We start from the raw sequence: 19,092 nt of genomic DNA, 5'->3' as shown, positions 1-19,092 counted from the left end.
CCTATGCTTCTGGGTTATGTCACTCCATCTCTTAAGTCAGATTTCACATCTATTGTATGGCATTTCACCCGAGTCTGGAAGCAGTAGGAAGAGCCAGAGCTGGCCCGTCTGGTTATACAACGGCAGCCAAAGAGAAAGGCCTACCCAGTGGAGCTGTGTGGAGCTGGTTGGCTGCAGCAGCAGTCAAGGCCAAGGGAATCTGAGAAGGCATCATAAGATATGTCCCATACGGTCTACCCATTCACCAATCAGAAAAGTTGTAGAGGGTACCATGTGAATGGATGAGACATTCTAGGTGGTGGTGCTGGTTGAAGCCCTGTGATCAATTAAAGCAAATCCATATATGGCATATATGTTAATTCTGGTAAAGACAAATCACTGTTACTTCCAGGATAGAAGGCATGTCCTTCCATTATATATGGCTCCCATATCAGAATATGGAACTACTATGGTGCTTATATTGATTGTGGTAAAGTCAAGTCACTGCCTTCTCTGAGGTCAAAGGTCTGATGTAAATTTACCATTTTTCTTTTCTTTCTTTTTCTTTTTTTAAGAATAAAACACCCTCACCCCTCTTCCAAGAGAGGAGGTACAAATCCACTCAGTTATGAAGTTCCCTTCAAGGCTGTGGTCAGTTGCAGCTTCCTAGAAGACCTAAGGGAAGAGGGGCAATGAGTCAAGCTCCGGTCAGCTTGATTCAAGCTCCTATAGTTGGTCCTAAGGCTGTAATTGATATTCATTATCTCCCTTCTCATCCCCCCATTCTAGACTTCCCTCACTCTTGTCCAACACTTCAGCTGGTTTATCTAGATTGGTTACCTGATTGGGTGATCTTCAGATATGGGAGAGGGTCTGAAACTCTCAGGTGAACTGCCCTTATGCGGTTGTAATTGCTCTCATTGTGAACTTACTGCTTTACCAGGCATACTAGGAGATAGCCCAGTGAGTCCCCTGGGTTCCCTGCAATCCAGGAGGAGCAATGCAGGCTTCTTGAGGTAATTAGAATTTCTATACTTTAACTCCTTTCTTTGCTCACCAGCCTGAAGTGGCTAAACCAGCCAGAGAGCAGTCACCACTTCCAGGTCAGTGGAACCTTACTGTGTACCTGGCAGAGCTATCTCCCTGGAAACCAGAACCTCTCACATAACAGAGTCCAAAGTTTCAGGGACAAAAAGCACAAATTCCTCAAATGGGTCACTGGGTGTAATAGTGAAAGGTGCCACTTCTACTTCCATGCCTTGGTTCCTGGATTCACTCTTTCTAGCTACCGGGGACTAGTATATTGGTCATGAGTTCAAAGCCTATTGCACCCTGGAGGACTGTGCCACAACTCTGCAAAGCATTGTCCCTTAGTTTTGCCTTAAGTGAGTTTCAACAGGCTTTTCCACTATACTATCAGGTCAGCTGCTTCTGGGTGTGGGATACATGGTAAGACCAGTAGCCCATCGTCATGACCCCATTTTTGCCCCCTTTTTCACCATAAAATGGGTCTCTTGTTCTGAGGAAATGTTGTATGGGGTAACATGTCAATGGATAGGATATTCTGGAAGTTCTTAGATGGTGGTACTGTCTAAAGCCCTGTGGGCAGGGAAGGCAAACTCATATATGGTGTTTATATTGATTGTGGTAAAGTCAAGTCACTGCCTTCTCTGAGGTCAAAGGTCTGATGTAAATTTACCAGCCACCAGGCAGCTATGCAGCTTCCCTGAGGAATGCTGCTCTATTGATGGCTCAGCATCAGTCTTCGCAGTTGGCCAATTGGGCTCACTCAGCAATAGCAATAGCTTTGGGCCAGATCTGGCTTAGATTTGGAAATTAGGTGAAGGCCTATGATCTTACACTATGGTGACTGAAGTCAGCCTTCCGCTCACCAGCTGTTCTTTCTGATTATACAAATCTAGCAACACCCTGATTGGTTAATCATCTATCTCACCCTTGATAGGGTGACCATAGGTATCAGTTTGACTGGGGTGGCCCTGGTGTACACCAGTTGTCCCCGTGTAATCATCACTAGCACTCCTTTGCACTCTCAAAAGTAGCTCAATTTGGACAAAAAAATTATATGAATACCCTTCCTCTAGGAACACGTGATCAATTAGCCAGCGCCACGAGTCCCTGCAGAGAAATTCACCCTGATCGCTCCTCTACCTTGCTGCCCATTGTGGTGTATATCCACCCTGTCCTTTGTGATTAAGTGCTCTCACGTGGCCCCTGCAATTCTGGGATTTTTGTTATCTTCACTAGTAGTAGGGAGCCCAGTTACACAGCTCCCTTCCCCCTACCGTCAACCCTGGACTACAAGGATAGCCACTACCAACTGCTCCAAAAGCCTCCTCACCAGTGCATTCTTTACTGCCTCAGGGAAGGGAGTGTCCTCGTGGCTGGCCAGGGAATTAGTCAGGTGGCAGGTTCTTGAGCCATACTAATAAACTCTTCTAATAGTCCCTCCTTCCTGGGTCTTCTGACGGCTTCCTCAACACTACACAAGGAAGTCTGGCTTGCCTGCTTTGCTTATTATAGGCTATGGTTGAGATAAGCTTCAAAGAGCCAACCCAGCAAACTATGGGACACGCTCCAGGCCTGCTTGCTAGAACATTAAATCCTGAGTTCTATATGATATCCCCAAATCGGTGAATTCTCCCCAATGAGCTTTCTGCTTCACCCTTATCCCCAAATATAACATCTTCCAGATCCACTCCCACACACATTTCCAAGGTTCCTGCCAGTACACATTAGCCAAGCCCTACAATATTTTTGGCAGGTACGCTCTTTCTCCCTGGAGTAGGGCTTTTGCTTCCCAGCGTGGGCTCTGCTGCAGCTCGACTCTGGGTATTGGTGGAGGCAGTAGGTGGTGAGGTCAGGTCTTGACGAGAACAAGCCATGGAGAAAGGGCTCTTCGTTGGGCAGGAGCACTCACATGGGATTTGAAGGGTCGAGATGCTCATCCACTGAGACATCCCTGTTCCAGGTCTCAGGGTCCCACTCTTTCCCTATCAGAGCTCTGACTTTGACATGGAAGCCCTTGAAGGCCATGCATTTCATATCCTTTGCAGTTCTGCTACCCTGTGATAAGGTCCTGGGCTTGATCTGAAGAGTCCATCCTATGGCTGCAGGAAATAAGACTCTCTCTTAAAGCTGCCGTGGAGGTTCTCCGTCTTTCAGAGCATTCTATAAGTTGGTGATTAACTGCTCTGAGCCTGTCATTTTCTGCTTCCAAGGTCTCTGGTACCTTATAATTATCATTGTTTCCAAACGGATTGAGTGCAACAGCTCCCTGATCTCCCAGAGTCTTGCTCTCCACCCAATTCACCCCAATTAAACACAAGGGAAAGCTGTGGTGCTATTGCATATCAGAGTTATTACCTTTCCTCTCCTCACCAGCAAAGGAGTCTATTGATTTCAGACAGGTAGGCATTACAAGTCCCAAACCCATCCTGAGGATTTGCTTTCTAGAACCACTTGTGGAATCAATTGTCTTAGTTCCATTTCCCTAGAAAACAGAATCTGAAGCACAGATTAAATCTGATTGAGAAGGCAGCAAGAGTGAGCAAAACGGGAAATGAGGTAGGCTAGGATGAGAAGTAACGTAGGCGATATGTGATCATGCAGGTAACTGCTCCCCGGCCAACTGCAGAGAGCCATGGCCAGTTTCTCAGGAGGTAGGTCTGCTCAGCCAAGCAGGACATCTCCAGACAGGCTGTGCTGGAAAATCATGGCTTGGGACAGCCCATAGAGGGAGGAAGAAAAGAGAATTCACCTACCCAGCTCCCTCCCATCTCTTCTCATTGATCCAAATGCTTCCCACAGGAAATTAATTCCCTAAGACGCATCATCTAGCCCCTTTGATGGCTGCTTAGAAGCCACATCCTGCAGTGTGGCATTTCATCTGAGTCCGGAAGTGGTGGAGGAGTCAGAGACGCCAGACGTGTGGCTGGCCAGCCTGAGGGGACTTGGTTGGGCAATTGACTAGTCAGTCCCAGGTGACTGGACCGCACAGATTCGGTTGCCTGTGGGGGTAGCTGCGGAGCCAGGAGAAAGGCAAGGGCTAGTGAATGTGAGGAGGCACATAAGATATGTATGATACATCCATTAATAGGCTATTGATATCCACAGGTGGTGGAGCTAGGAACATGGTCATCAGTTAGGATTTCATCTTGTTTATCTTTGAGACCCCAGCAGCTGGCACTTGAATAATGACATACTATTTAAACCCAGTTTGTCTTGTTCCAAAACTTTCACTACACATCTCTGCTCTATCAGTTGTTACGCCAACAAATAGAAGTGACCACGCTTTCAAAGGTTGAGCATCCAGTCACCACATGTCCCTGTTCAAATCATAAGTCGGCCCTGTCCCACTTTGTGCATATATGGGTATGTCATTCTCACTATTTGAACTTTCAGAACCCATTATCTGTTTGGCCTGGTTCATTTGAGTGTTATGTAACACAAAACACACAAGGAAATAAAGAACAGGGTTGGCTGGTTCATCCAACTAGCACGACTCTCAAATGCAAAAGAATTCTGAACAAAAGGGCCCTCTGCCTCACATTCCCTTCACTGGGACAAGCGCAGTTCACTTCAGGAGTCTTCTTACCACCTCTCTGGAAAAATATCCAAATCTCACAGCTCTCTTCATATACCATCTCACTTGGCTCCCCACTGCACCTCACCCCCTGGGAAGAACAGAACAGACCGTTGGAATCTTGGAGGTGAACAGCAAAAGCTTCTCCCTCAACTGTCAGGGAGTCCTGAGGTGCCTTGGGCAGGAAGATGAACCGATAACCCTCTCTGGTCCCTAGGATTTTGATTCAGCTAAAGCAGGATGCAGGCCCTGGTTGAACAGGGTAATTGTAGTTGTTTGGACTCCGTCTGAGTGGGGACACTGGGAATCGATGCCAAGAAAGGTGACACTTGCCAGACATTCTTCGATGTTCACCAACTGGTCTGATCACTTGAGCTCTGAGAGCTCAGTTTTCTCCTGAGGGATTGTTAGGCCAAATTCTCATCCTCTGCACACAGATCTTCATCCTGAAATCCTAGTCTCCTGGACTTGAAACTCTGGGGAAGTATGGAGAAAGGGACGGATTTGAGAGATGAGAAAAGAAGGGAGGAAGGATGTTCGAGAGGAGAAAATAGATCACTTTCCGAGACATGTTTTCTTCTGATCAGGAAATGAAAGGTGGGACAAATGTATGTTGAGAGGCTAATTTTCTTTCAATTTCTTAGTCTTTTTCAGGTGTGCTTGTTCCACTTGAACTATTCAGATAATTTCTTGAATTGGCCCATTTCCTTTGTCTACATGGACCCAAGTTGTTATTCTCACTACTGAATCTCTAAAGTCCTAGGCATGGGCTCTGCCTGTAGCACAGGACTGGCCCAGAATCCAGGTCCCCTCACCCAGGTCCTCGCTCTCAGCTACGCTCCAGCACTGGCCCCTCACCGTGCCCTCCTATGGAAGAAAGGTTCCAGTTCCATTACAAGCAACTGGTAGAGTTAAGCATCCAGAAACTGATCTGTTATCAGTGGCTCTTTGATGACTGCATTCTTAACTCGAGGTTAACTTAGCATGGCCATCACAACTGTTTCACCCTCTCAAAGCTGCCATGCTGGCCTGGAGTTTAAAGAGAAAGGATATTATGGCCAGCTTCCTAAGGGTCCAGGAGAGAGGAACTCAGAGAATCACAGAACCTTAGAGCCAGAACAGACCTTGGAGAGTGAGGGGTCTGCTTTCCTCTTTTCAGAAAGAGAAGTTAAGACCTAGAACAGGCAAGTGGCTTGTCCTTGGTCACACAGCCAAGTGACAAACCTGGACCAGGTCAGTAGCCTGGTGCTCTTCCCAACCCACCTTGCTCTTCCCTTCCTTTTAAGAAAAGAAGATACCTTTAAGGAAAAGGTGTTTCAGTGGAGACTGAGAGGGCCTCCCACTTCGCCATGGCTTTGAAGCATCTCTCTACGCCTTCCTCTAACTCAGCGGCTGTGAGGAACAGTTAGGGCCTTGCTGACCCCCAGGGTTTTAGTGTCACATATCAGCTTGTGTTTAAAGGGACTTTATTAGCTATAAGTAATGTCAGCAGGTACCCAGCTGTGTCCCCTTGTTAGTTTGGGGGAATGTGTAACGTGGGATTTTAAAATAAGATTTAATTTTGTGCTTTCATGTGAACAGACCCTGCCTGAACCATCGGTCACTCCCTGGGAGCTGCAGGTGCCCGGGCCAGCCTTCCTCAGGGAATGCTGTTCTAACGGCAAGCCCCCCACCACCTCAGGGTCACTTCTTGGGTGGCTTTGCTTCTCCTCTCCTTCCCACAGTTGCAAACCCTTGCAGCGCAGCGACTCCTGGGGAAACTCGGTCTTCAGTCCCGTGGATGGACGCTCCAGCCCCGCGGGGATCCCAGGACACGGCAGCGATCGGATTTCGTGTGGCTGCCCAGCTCCCCCCTCCCTTCTCCCCTCCCGCCCGGGAACCCCCGAGCCAATCAGAGCGTCGCGGAGCTCCGGGTTGTAGAGTCCCGAGCCCGGGACCCGCCCCTCTTTGTTGCGGTGGCCAATGGACGCATTCGGAACATCGGCGGCTGCCCGGGTGACTCGGTTATATGTCACAGAATAACATTCGAGAATGGGACATGGAATGAGGCGACGGCCGCAGCAGCCCGAGCAGCCCCAGCCCCAGGACCGGCAGCAGCAGCAGCAGCAGCAGCCGCAGCCGCCCCTGCCGCCCGGGGAGGCTCCGCAGCAATGAGGCCCACTGTCCCGAGGTAGGGTCCCGGAGCTGCGGCGCGCCCTGCCCGCGCCCCGCCTGCAGCCGGTCCCTCCGAGTGCCAGGCGCTGGAACTCGGGGAAAGCGGGCGGGGAGAGCTATTTCCACAGGAACCTGGGGGCTGGGGCCGCCCCCTTGCCTGCCCGGCCCAGGGAGGGCTTTCTGGAAGAAACGGGGCCGCCTTTGCAAGCCGCGGCTGCTGCTGCGCCCTCGCGCCAGCCCCGGGCGCTCACGTGCCGGCACGTTCTTGGCGCGGCTCGGCTCCGCGCTCGGCCACATCTGGCGACCAAGGAATGTGTGGAGCCTTGCGTGGACCTCCCGTTCCTTCACGCTGCACGAGCTGTCTTTCTTCTCCCTACCCCGTCCACTCCGCATCCTCCAGGCTCCTTGTATTTCCCTCCCGGTGTTTAGGTGTGTGTGAAGCTTTGTGGCAAAATTCGAGTCGCCTTTCTAGGTAATTGCAGGGCTGGAAGCTGGTATTCAGCTCCTTAGGGGGTCTGTCATCGCGGGGGGGAGTGATGTGGGGACGCTCACTGTGCGGTCACGGCCCCCGCCTCGGTTCCATGGGTGTCCACTTATCCGTGGTGCGTGCTGTGTCTCCACTGATTTCAGGCACCGCCCGTAAGCGGAGCTCCAGCCGCCGCTCCCCCTTCGCGCGTCCTGCGGCAGCTCGAGGCATGGAGAAGGCCGGCCCCGCGGGGCGCTGATCCCGCGCAGTGCCCGCGCCACGCGCCCCCCGCCGCCCCCGCACTTCCTTCCCCGCCCCGGCCCCGCCATGACCGGCTCCGCCACCGACACTCACCGCTGCCCCCACGCGAAAGGCGCCAAAGGCACCCGGTCCCGGAGCAGCCACGCGCGGCCGGTGAGCCTCGCCACGAGTGGGGGCTCGGAGGAGGAGGACAAAGACGGCGGGGTGCTCTTCCACGTTAACAAGAGCGGCTTCCCCATCGACAGCCACACCTGGGAGCGCATGTGGATGCACGTGGCCAAGGTGCACCCCAAGGGGGGAGAAATGGTGGGCGCCATCAGGAACGCTGCCTTCTTGGCAAAGGTCAGTGGCTTCAAAGGAGAGGGTGGGGTGGGCAGTGATGGGACCATTTCAGCCTGTACATAGCAAATAGAGACAATTTCCATTTTCCTGGTGCTGGTACAAACTTCTCCCCGTTCTTCCCACCAGCCCCCAACCTCCTTGGCTTAATTGAGATGTTTGTCTTGGAAGCCTTAGAAGGAGAGAGAGAGGTAGGGGGCTTGTTATCCTGGGACTGGACGGTCGGGTTGTGCCAAGGTTTCTTTGAATCTCCAGCCAACTCTGTTTCATTTACTCGCTCCATGTACATCCTCCTTCAGCAAAAGCTGTGGCCGTCAGTTAGCACCAGCGATGCCAAGAACACATAGGGCCCCTGAGGATCTCACCCTGCTCTTCCTCTGTGGAGTCCTCTGTCTCCTCCTTGCAAATGATTTATTAGGCTGTGAATGAATTTGCAGTCAACCAGTCAGACTCCTGAGCGTGAATCATTTCTAGACTTTTTGCCAATTTTTTTTTTTTTTATGACAGTGACTTTCACCTCTGAAACTTGCAAAGCGGTGAACTCTTTTCCCAGCTTATCTGGGCTCCAAGCAAAAAAACAAGAGTTTTGACTATGGCTTAAAAGGGACTTTCCAGGGTGCATGATGAATTAGGCTCACTGGATAGAGAAAGAGAGGCTCAGGAGCGAAACTCTTTCTACCTTGGAGAGAAGCCAGGGAGCTGACTGGGTTTGGTGGCCAAGGGTATCATTTGTAAAATGGAGGGAGGGAGATGTGCAGTGGGCGCTACATGAACATCCAAATGCAGACTGGGGGAGAAATGCTGCAGACCCTGGGGATCATAGCATGGCAGATGGTTTCCCCTGCACCCTGGGGACACTGGTATGGCTGAGAAGATTCCTGGGCAGGTCTGGGAATGCCACACCTGAGACTTGGAAGACCATCTGGTCTGGTCCCCAACCTTGAGCATCTGGTAACCTGAGCATCTGCACCCTGCAGGCCAGAAAGCCATGTGTGCCCTTTGGGGGCAGGGGGTTGGGGTGGTCTGTAAGATTCCTGCGGCAGTAAGTTCCAGTGTTTTATTAGCAGCAGGTCAAGGAGATCTTCATTATGCCCAGCGAGAGTCTTGCCTGCATTAGTGTCAGCTGTAATTACCTTTTGCTGAGTCCTCCTTGAGCGTGAGAGCAGCACTGGTGCTGGCGTGCAGTTCCGACTTCATAATTTGTCCTTACTTAACTGAGCCTTTCTTTCTCAAGGAGCAGGAGCCCTTAGGCCTGGAAGAGAGGTGGCCACAGGGAACAGACGCCTGTTTCTGCTGTCCCATGCTGCCTTTCTAATTCAGCATCCTCAGCACCCACCCTGCGTCTAATTGTCGCTTCATCCTTCTCCCGACCTTGTGTGTGGGGACTCCCTTTTTCTCTAGGAATCAAGGAATGTTAATGTTGATTGAGGCCATCTCGCACCTCTCTGCAGAATCCTTTCCTCTCTGGGGAAGGAGGGCTGGTCCCAGGCAGGGCCAGATTTGCTTGTTGGGAAACTCTTTTCTTAGACTGACGGCAATCCTCCTTCTCCCGGCTCAGTCGCATGTCACCACTGATTCCTGTGCTCCCTTTGAATCAGGGCAGCACAGGCCGACTTCCTCTGCCACTCGCAGCCCCTTGAATGTTACGAGACTGCACTTTTGGAGTAAGGAAGGGACTTGGAGGAAAAATCAGGGGGCTGAATTCTAGTCCTGGTTGTGCTACCTCTAGCTTTGTGGCCTGGGTCACTCACTTAAAATCTCTGGCCTTACTTTTCTCATCTATAAAATGGGAGTAGACCAGATTTCATGCAAAGTTCTTTCCAACTCTTAAATTCCATGACAGGACCCCTGAGTGTCTAGGTCTCCAGTGCTGATCGGTGGGACACTAGAGGTGCACTGGATTACGAGTCCTCAAAACCGTGACATCTGTCATTTGGCATCTTCCTTTAGTCTTCCTTGTCTGCAGGTGGCTCCTTTCACTTTTTCTTATGTGCCATACGTCCCAGATCAAGGCACTCTCCTCATCCTCTTTCTAGGGCAATTGCTAATTTGTCATCAGTCAGTTCCCTAAAACAAGCATGTATGAAACACAGTATCCTAAATGTTGTCTGAGCAGTTTAGAGCACAGATTACTACTCCTGAAGACCTGTACTTGATACCTGTGTTATTGTAGCTGAACATTGTGTTCTTAAAAAAGAGTGTTCCCTTTTTCATATGGCAGCCATGTCGTATTGTACCTTCATAGTAACCCGGAGGTACGTGAGAACTCCTGCCGAGCCAGGACAACCCCAGCCCGAACGTGGGCATTGGCTTTTTGAACCAAAATAAAGAACTTAACATTTCTGTCTCTTACATAGCATCATCATGGCTGGTTCTGAATCTCCAGCCCCATGATGGTGTCCCCCCTCTTCCAGGTGCCAACATTCCTGACCCTTATACAGGCCCTGAGATGGGTACAGCTTCAAAAGCTCCTGTTTCCCGGGGCCACTCCTCTCCGATTCAAGGGCTGTTCCTGCGCTCAGCTTGGCAGACTTTTCCCTTTGGGGCCAAGTCCTTTTCTGCTTTAACCAAGTGTCTGTCTTGCTGAGGAATTTGTGCAGAACAGGTGGGGTGATGGGGTGGTGGTGGAAGGGTTGGAGAGCTTCAGGGAGATTAACCTTTTTTGGCAACTGAATGTGGAATAAGAAGCAAAACAAGGGGACAGGGAAAGGTGTCACAGGCCGAAGAGGAGGACTGAATGACGCTTCCTGTCGCTGCAGGACATTCTGCTAGCAGCCATGGGAAGTCCTGCCCAGAGGTCCAGGTACCCCACCCCGGGTATCTGCAATCTTCCTTTGAATGTGTGACTGCAGGCTTCTCCCCTGCTGATTACTGGGTCTGAAGTCACCAATTGACTAGGTGAAAGCCAGGGTTTTTCAGGGCTAGTGCAAGAAAGCCACACGATTCAGTTGGAGGATGATAGAGGATGGGAAGGGAGGCCGAGTGTCCTATGAAATGGCTCCTGCTGCTGCTTGACTGGCTGGAGCCGGACTCTCCTAGGGGCAGACAGTCCAGGATGGATTCAGCAGGAAACAGCGGTTGGTATCTTACAGATCCCTTGTTTTTGTGCCTTGTTCTCACGTTGATTCCAAATTTGGAAATAATTCACATGTAGAGGACTCAGCCTTGCCTGAGTGAGGAAGTGTGAGCACTGTGGGTGAGCCTTTGTACAGTCAGGGCCCCACTCCTGCCCCCTGCTGGCTCACACGGGCAGCTCCCTCCTGCCCCTGTCCTGAGCTCAACCATCCGTCTGTCCTTCCTACTCGGCCCGAGGTTGTGACCCCTGGGCCTCCCTAACAGGGTGCCATCAACAGGTTCCTGGCTGCCCCTGATGCGGGGGCCTGGGGCCCATCCTAGGCTTCTGAATGATGTTCTGTGCTTCTCCTCCAAGTTGCCAGAGAAGGTTCTTCTGCCTGGTGCCAGCACAGTGAAGTGATGCCAGTTCCACACCTGTGTCCATCCACATCACTTCCCCTTGCCTTCTTGTGACGGGTAATTGTGTTTGGCAAGGGTGGAATGAGAGAGAGCCCGTCCACAGAAAGCCTTGCCTGTGGTTTGTTTCATTATTCTTCTTGAATAGCCATCTTCTTGGCCATCCCACTCTCTCCTCCTACCTGTCCCTGACCTCCCAGGTCCCCAACCCCCGGGCCATAGGCACAGCGCCTGTATGGAGAGGGTAGTTTTGATCTGTTCCCTCTGGATTCTGCCTTCCTGAGCTGGGGTGTGGCTGGAGGGGCAGGATGCAGGTGGTGGGAGGCCAGAACCTTGAGGGAGAGGGCCATGGAAAATCTCGGCTGGAGTTTCAGGTGAAATAGGGCAGGAAAATAACCTGAGGAGGGACTCCCAGGACCCGTGAGGGAGAAGAAAAACAGGAGCATGTTGTGGGTTTTTCATGAAAAGGTTGTATCAGTTTACGTTCCCATCCTGGTGTGTGACAGCATCCTCGCCAGCATGGAGTAGCCGCATTTCAGAATACCTCTACTAATTGGAGAGGTGAAAAATGCATTTTGCAGTAGCTTTAATTTACATTTCTTAAATTATTAGCGAGCTTGAACATTTTTTCAAATATTTATTCGTTATTTGCCTTTCTTCTTTTGTGCATTGTGTTTTCATGGCCATTTCTTGAATTGTGGTAAAATTTATATAACATTTAATTTACTGTTTTAACCTTTTTTTTTTAAAAGAATTTATTTTTTTCTTTTTCTCCCCAAAGCCCCCTGGTACATAGTTGTATATTTTTAGTTTTGGGTCCTTCCAGTTGTGGCATGTGGGACACTGCCCCAGCATGGCCTGACAAGCGGGGCCATGTCGGTGCCCAGGATCTGAACCAGCGAAACCCTGGGCCGCTGAAGCAGAGTGCATGAACTTAACCACTCGGCCCCGGGGCCAGCCCCCATTTTAACCATTTTTAAGTGTACAGTTCTGTGCTTTAAGTACAATGACATTGTTGTGCATCACCACCCTCCATCTCCAGACCTACCTCTTTCCCAACTCAAACTTTGTACCCATTAGACACTAACTCCCTATTCCTCCCTCCCCTCAGTCTCTGGCAACCACCCTTCTACCTTCTGTCTCTATGAATTTGACTCCTATAGGAACCTCATATAAGAGGAATCATACAATATTCATCTTATTGTAACTGGCTTATTTCACTTAGCATAATATTTTCAAGGTTCATCCACGTTGTGGCATGTGTCAGAATGTCCTTCCTTTTCAAGGCTGTATAATATTCCATTGTATGTCTGTACCACATTTTGTTTATCCATTCATCTATCCACGGACACTTGGGTTGTTTCCACCTTTGAGGGTCATTTTTTTTCTCACTGAGGTCTAAAGAGTTTCCTTATCACCCTGCATGAACTCTTCGTGAGTTAAGGATTTTAGCTCATGGTCGCCATGTGTCCCCAGGGGCAGGTGGATGTTCTCATTCTCTTCCATTCGGGTGAGAAGACATCTTCATGATACTCCTGAGTTGAGTGTCCAGGAACTCAGGCCCTGCTGGTTCTGTTTTCCAGTTTCAGAAAAGCGAAGACCATTTAGGCTTCGCCAGTCTAGAGCCCCTAAAACACATTATTGATGAATAATAACACAGCTAACACTTAAAGAGCACTCAGTGCCAAACCCCAAGTTGCCTACTCTTCATGCATTAGGTCTCATAATCCTCACAGCCAGCCCAGAAGGTTGGAAGCAGATGACATTCTCCTATTTTATCAGGAAGGAATTGAAGGCTTGGAGAGTTCATGCAGCTTGACCAGGGTCCGTGCTAGTAGGTGATAGAGCAGGGACTCGAACCTCGTCATTACACCCCAGGGAGCCCACCTGGTTGATAGTCCATCATCCTGTGGGGGCCTTGGCTGCCCGAGGCGCTGGTTGGGAGCTGCCCCCAGCCTGAGCCCCAGCCAGCTATCCCAGACATCAGGGTGAGTTGTAGCCTGATGACATCATCCCCCCGCAGTCTCGGCTCCTCTCCCCACCACAGCTCTGCTCCCCAGCTGGGGTTTGGGGAATGTGGCCACAGCTCCTGCACTCGCTCTCAGCCAGGGCTGAGGTAACCAGGCAGCTGTTTTTAAAAGCCCTTGGGCGCCACTAGGCTGCTATTCTGAGGACCAGCTGCTGCCTGACTCCCACCCCACCATCCGGCTCTTGTGAGCTCTGTTGGGCTTGGGGGAGTTGAAATATTTTGGTGGTCAGTCCCCAAAGCCGACTGTGAACCAGGTCACTCTGGCTATCACAGGGCTCTGGCCAAGGGACGCCCCTCTGGGGATCCCTTAGGTGGCCAGTGATTCTTTGGGTTGTTTTTCCATGCTTACTAGCTTTTCTATTAAAAAAGTACAAACAGCACTTTTCTGTGTAGAAATAAGCTTATGCCTTAATAAACTGTATCATTTCCCTCCTCCGTTCCTTTGTCCCTGTTCTGCCTCCCCTATGTACCTGGCCTAGAGCTCGGAACCCAGCGGGTGCTAAAGAACGTGTGTTCGCATCTCCCCTTCTCTCTCCATCTCTCTGTGAATTCTTACACTGAATCCCAGGTATGGATAGATCAGTGGATGTTACTGCAAAAAATAAGGGCAAGCTTCACACTTCCTAGTGTTTGTTAGGCAGAAATACAAGATACACTTCGTATTTTGACTCTGTGTGTGTGTGTGTGTGTTTATGGGGGAGGTCATGTGAGCAAATGTTCAGATTGGAACATTTCGCTCCCAAAAATGACTCTCTAAGACAGGAATGTGATTTCAGTTGATATGTTATAAACAAAATGGAGTTTGCAGAACAGCTGTGTATGCACGCGTGCACACACACACACACGCACACACGCACAGCACCTTGGCTGGGAACAGGGCTGACTTGTTTCCTTTCTGTTGAAGGGGCAGTTGCTGTGAAGTAGGGAGCTTCAGGCCTGGAGAGAATGGAGGCTCTGAGAGGAAAGGAATGTGTAGTAGCCTTTGAAGTAAATGCAGAAGTGTGGAAGACCTTCCCGCCTCAGGCCCAGGGGCACACCCTCCAGCTTCACCGTGGGGCTGTCCCCAAGTCTGTTCACCAGCAGCTTCCCCTTCCATCAGCTACGCGCTGAATCCCCGGGCCCTCTGTCTCCTTGTTTCTCAGAGGATGGAGCTAATCTGCTCTGAGACCCCTTCTGCTCCTCCCTAAGTGGCTTAAGCCTGGAGGAGCCTCCGCTTGCCTTCCTGGCAGGAGCGCTGCCAGAGCCGCAGGCCCACGTGGGCTAAGATTCTCTGTCGCCAACGACCCCACCCCACCAGAGAGGCTGAGAGACATATAGGGGCAATAAAGGCAAAGCCATCCCTTGCCTCCCAGGGGTGACTGGATTGGAAGCCCCTGGTTGTTCTCACTCTTGGCCCCGTTGGCAGGGTTGCTCAGACTGGGGGGTGTCTTATCTCTAAATTCCTGAGAGGAGGCACCCACCTGCCCCTTTGCAGTCCTTGTCTGCCCTGGCTCCTTTCTCCTGCCAGCAGGGATTAGATCTCTGAACACTCAACTGTGGACACTTGGTGAGTGTTGACCATGAGGCAGACTAGGAAATGAAGAGGTGACTGGGCAACCATGAGGGGTGAAAGGGTAAGAGGGCTCACGAATCAGAGGAGCTGCACTCACCTGGAAAGAGTAAGGCACCTGGGGCTGGACTCGGGAAAGGGACTCCATGGGCGTTGCAGGGGCTGGTGTTGAGGAGTAATGGTACCTGTAGCGCCATGTTACATTTCTTCAGGCCACCATTCATCTCGTATCCACATCAGCTGTGCAGCAAAAGGTTCAGTCGTACAGTAAAACGTGAGGATTAATGGAGCGCCTCTGTGAACATCCTGGGCCAGGCTTGGTGGGGGACCCTATAGGACATGGTCTTGGGCCTCAAGGAGGTGCTGAGGCTCTTGTAGGGAAGCAGGCCGTGTTCCCACTCACAACACGTGGAGGGCCGTAGAGAGCCACTGTCTCCCAGGGCAGAGTATGTATAGAGCGAACACAGAGAGGGAGAAATTCAGCTTGAACAGATGACCACACCAGGGTGGCCGTGTGCTCTCAGGAGCGGCTCTCCAGTGGTTTCAGCCTTGTGCCTGTCCCCAGGCACTGGGCCCCAGAGCATCTCCTTGATGAAAAGACCTCTCTCTATTTCTCTGCAGCCTTCAGTACCCCAGGTTCCAAACTACAGGCTGTCGATGTCGATCCCGGACTGGCTCCAGGCAATTCAGAACTACATGAAGACACTACAGTATCCTTCCAACCAGGGTCTGAGCAGACCCAGCCAGGGGACAGGTGTGGTGATCGCAAGCCTGGTGGCGTGTCTGTCCCCAGGTGGTCAGCAAATGCTCTCTAAGGTTGGTGAGGCCCGGGCGTGGAGGGCTGCGCCTATGTAAGAGGCTAGAAGGAGTGATAACAGAGGATGTCATTGCGATGGTCAGACCTTCTCCCTTTAAGCAGGGTGGGGCCGGAATGGCAAGGGAGCAGTGAGGCAGCGGTGGGCGACCTGGAGCCCCTCTTCTCTTCCTTTCCTCCTCCTCCTCAGTTGTCTTTATTTCCCTCCTCTCTCTTCCTCTACTGTCTTTCTTTCTCCCCCTTCCCTCCTAGTCTTCTGTTCCTTTTCTTTCCTCTCTCACTTTTTTGCCCTCATCCTGACTGCTCATAATCTACAGAGGCCCACCTGGTGCTGCCTTGGCTCCCAGGCGCCCCGGACTGGTGACCTTGCTCCGTTCTGCATGAATGATTGGGGCTCTGGGATGGGGGCCCTCTCCCCTCACTTGAGTTTGAAGAAGGGCTGAAAGGCCCTGTAAGTCCAGGCTGGGTTCAGAGCAGCCAGACTCTGGTCCTTTTCTCCTCCAGTGGTCTTAGCTTGTTGGCAGTCAGGGTTAGATCAGTTCTGAGGGTCTGCTCGAGCAATGCTGTAGAAACGAGGGGGCAGAGGCAGATGGTCCACTCGCTATTGCTGGTACTTTATCAGGGAGAGGAGTCGGAGGGGAGCAGGGCTGACAGAGGTGTGTGTAACAGGAACAGGCTGTTTGCCCAAGCAAGTCAGCCAGCATCTCAGAGCTAAGCCAGCATCAGACTCCCTACTGAGGCATCTGCCGCCACCATAGGCCCCAGCACATTGTCTAGGAGGTCAAGCCTCTGCTGACCTCTTTCCCTCCTCCCTAAAGACATAGAATTTAGCAGAAAAGATTTCACAGGGCACTGCACACATGTCCCACATGCCCCGGAAGAGGCCCCTCCTCTCTGCGCTATAGGCAAGATCCTTTCCTGTGGATTTTTGCGTCTTCCCTGAAGGGAAGGGTCCTACCAGATGGGACTACACCGACTGCTGCTCGTTTGGGTAGGAGATTACTTGATTAGCCTCTCAGTTCCCACTTCACAGATTATGAACTGCCCTGTGTGGCATCTTCCCAGTGGAACCCTGAAGCGATGTTAGAGAGAGAAGGTGGCACTAGCCTCCAGGGGTGAGGCAGACAGTCCTAGGAAGGCTATCTGGTGTTGGTCCTGATCCCCAAACTGGGACCCCACATGGGCTGCTCCTGTCCAGAAGCATAAACTCCTGCCAGAGTGGACCTGGACCCCAAGAGCTGAGCCTTCTTGGATGTGACCGACTCCTCACAGAACATTCCAGAAGGGGACAGAAATTGGAATGGCTCCCACTTCTATCTAGGACATGGTCTTCACAAGGATCATCCAGCTAGAGATTAAAGAGAATGAGCCTGGCTGGGAATGCATTGATAGGGGCAAATTTGCATGTGCTTTGCATATCATTTGCTCAGTCTCCCGTGAACCCTGCAGCACATTCTCAGCCAAGTTTTCATTGTTGCCCTGAAGGATCTGCTTTTTTACTTTTCTCTTCTCTCACCCATTATGATGGTCACTGACCTAGATCACCAACTGCAGAGAGGGCTGGGGAAGGGAAAGTTCCAGCAGGCAGCTGGGACCGTGCTCCCTGTCACCTGGCCATTGGAGCCACCACACAAAAAGTGTGGCCTCTTTGTTCTGCCTCCTGACTACACTTTTTTATTTAGTTCCTTGGGACTTCCTACTGCTTTGTCCTGGACGCAGTGACCGGGCTGCTTGGGGCCAGCCCTGACTAAAGATGTGCTCAGCTGGGGATATGAAAGGACGAATCCTGCCTTCCCTTCTAACAGCCTCAGAGCATTGGCCAACAGGACTGCTGACTTGCATGGGGTTCTGGGAAGAGACGTGCTAGCTGAGCTCTGCTGCGTGAGGAGAAGTCTTCTGAGGGTAGATTTGGGCTCAGTGAGTCTCTCACTCTGAAGGCAATATTTCTAGGAGGCTCTCTCCCCAGCCACCAGCAGCTCCTCCACCCCCCCGTCCCCGCTCACTTTCAGGGCATAAGAAGTATAAGGAACTGAGAAGGGATGGCCAGGTACTTTTTAAATTATTTTAGTATAAGTTTGTCTCACTTTATGCCCTAGATGTATAAACTAGATATATAAACAGGGGAAAGTTGGGCACACAAATAGAATTTTTTCCAATTGAATTCTACTTTAAATATACTGGGAATCTCACTGTTTGAATGAAATCTTTGGTGAAATAAAAAAAATCACTTCACCGTGAGAATATGTAGGCTCTCATTTTTCTCTTTTACCTCTAGGGTTTTGTATGTTGCATTTTTAAAAAGCTAGGCAATCTTATATCGTTATTGGTTATTCTTTTGGCTCATTGTGGTAATTTCCAAATTGGTGAGCTCTTTCAAATCATCCCTTAGCTCTCACCTTGGAACTTCCAATTCAACAGTGTGAGGTAGGGTGACTTTGAATGGCATCTGGAGTTAGGACCATGGCCTGAAGTCAGAGCCTCCAAGGGTGGAGCCCAGAATCTGCTTATAATGAGCTCCCCAGTGGTTGTTATGCTTGCTCGTGTCTGAGTGGCCAAGCCTGTCTGTACCAGAAGAGGAATCCCAGCCCCTCTCAGGAGGGTGTGCGTTGCCTGTGGGTGCTCAACACCCACCCTCTGTAGCTGCCTACACCACTGTAGGGGCACACGTCTAACCTCATACACCCCACCTAGGTTATAAGTTTATGCTTCATTAGCACCTTCCCAATATTCACTTTTTCTGTAGGATTTTGTCTAAGGCAGGAAAGAGCAATGTATAAAGCAACTTTTCTTTAGGCTCAGAAAGGAATCGAGATCCAGTCTCAGAGAGGATGACATCAGGGAATCTTTGGTCTCTTTCAGAAGGACCTGGTGCAAGTTTGCCTGTCCCTGAGACCTCCTGGGCAAACAGCAAATCCCAGGATGTGGATAATGATGTCATCTTAGATTTAGTAATCAATGTCAAGTGTCAGTCCAAGCATGAAATGAAAGTGATGTCTTGGGGCCCGCCCAGTGGTGCAGCGGTTAAGTGTGCCTGTTCTGCTTCGGTGGCCCGGGGTTCGTGGGTTCAGATCCTAGGTGCGGACATGGCACAGCTTGGCAAGCTATGCTGTGGTAGGCGTCCCACATATAAAGTAGAGTAAGATGGGCATGGATGTTAGCTCAGGGCCAGCCTTCCTCAGCAAAAAGAGGAGGATTGGCAGCAGGTGTTAGCTCAGGGCTAATCTTCCTCAAAAAAAAAAAAAAGAAAGAAAGTGATGTCTCCATACTAAGCTCTGTTACAGTCTGTGCACTATTGAGAAACCCTACTGCCATCCATTCACCTTTCCATCCATCACCCTTCCATTCCTTCCATCCATCCATCCACCTACCCTTCTATCTATCCATCCATCCAGCTTTCCATCCATCTATTCATCCATCCTTCCATTCC

The 19,092-nt window shown here is 50.8% G+C and overlaps 1 protein-coding gene across 4 annotated transcripts in view; it reads left to right on the top strand.

Annotated features, from left to right (window-relative positions):
* The first annotated feature begins 6,601 nt into the window (after positions 1 to 6,601).
* The window catches only part of VASH2 (vasohibin 2), a 37,795-nt gene continuing 25,304 nt past the window's right edge, over positions 6,602 to 19,092 (top strand). For 2 of the 4 annotated variants that reach the window (XM_046682268.1, XM_046682265.1), the window contains exons 1-3: positions 6,602 to 6,752; positions 7,367 to 7,805; positions 15,473 to 15,561. In XM_046682268.1, coding sequence (XP_046538224.1) covers positions 7,530 to 7,805; positions 15,473 to 15,561 — 365 coding nt within the window. In that variant the 5' untranslated portion in view covers positions 6,602 to 6,752; positions 7,367 to 7,529. Of the gene's footprint in view, positions 6,753 to 6,805; positions 7,209 to 7,366; positions 7,806 to 15,472; positions 15,562 to 19,092 lie in introns of those variants that run through there. The other 2 variants (XM_046682266.1, XM_046682267.1) reach the window with 2 other exon arrangements.

Source organism: Equus quagga, chromosome 13, assembly GCF_021613505.1.
Source record: "Equus quagga isolate Etosha38 chromosome 13, UCLA_HA_Equagga_1.0, whole genome shotgun sequence".
NCBI classification, from domain to species: domain Eukaryota; kingdom Metazoa; phylum Chordata; class Mammalia; order Perissodactyla; family Equidae; genus Equus; species Equus quagga.
This window is presented reverse-complemented; position numbering and strand designations above follow the sequence as displayed.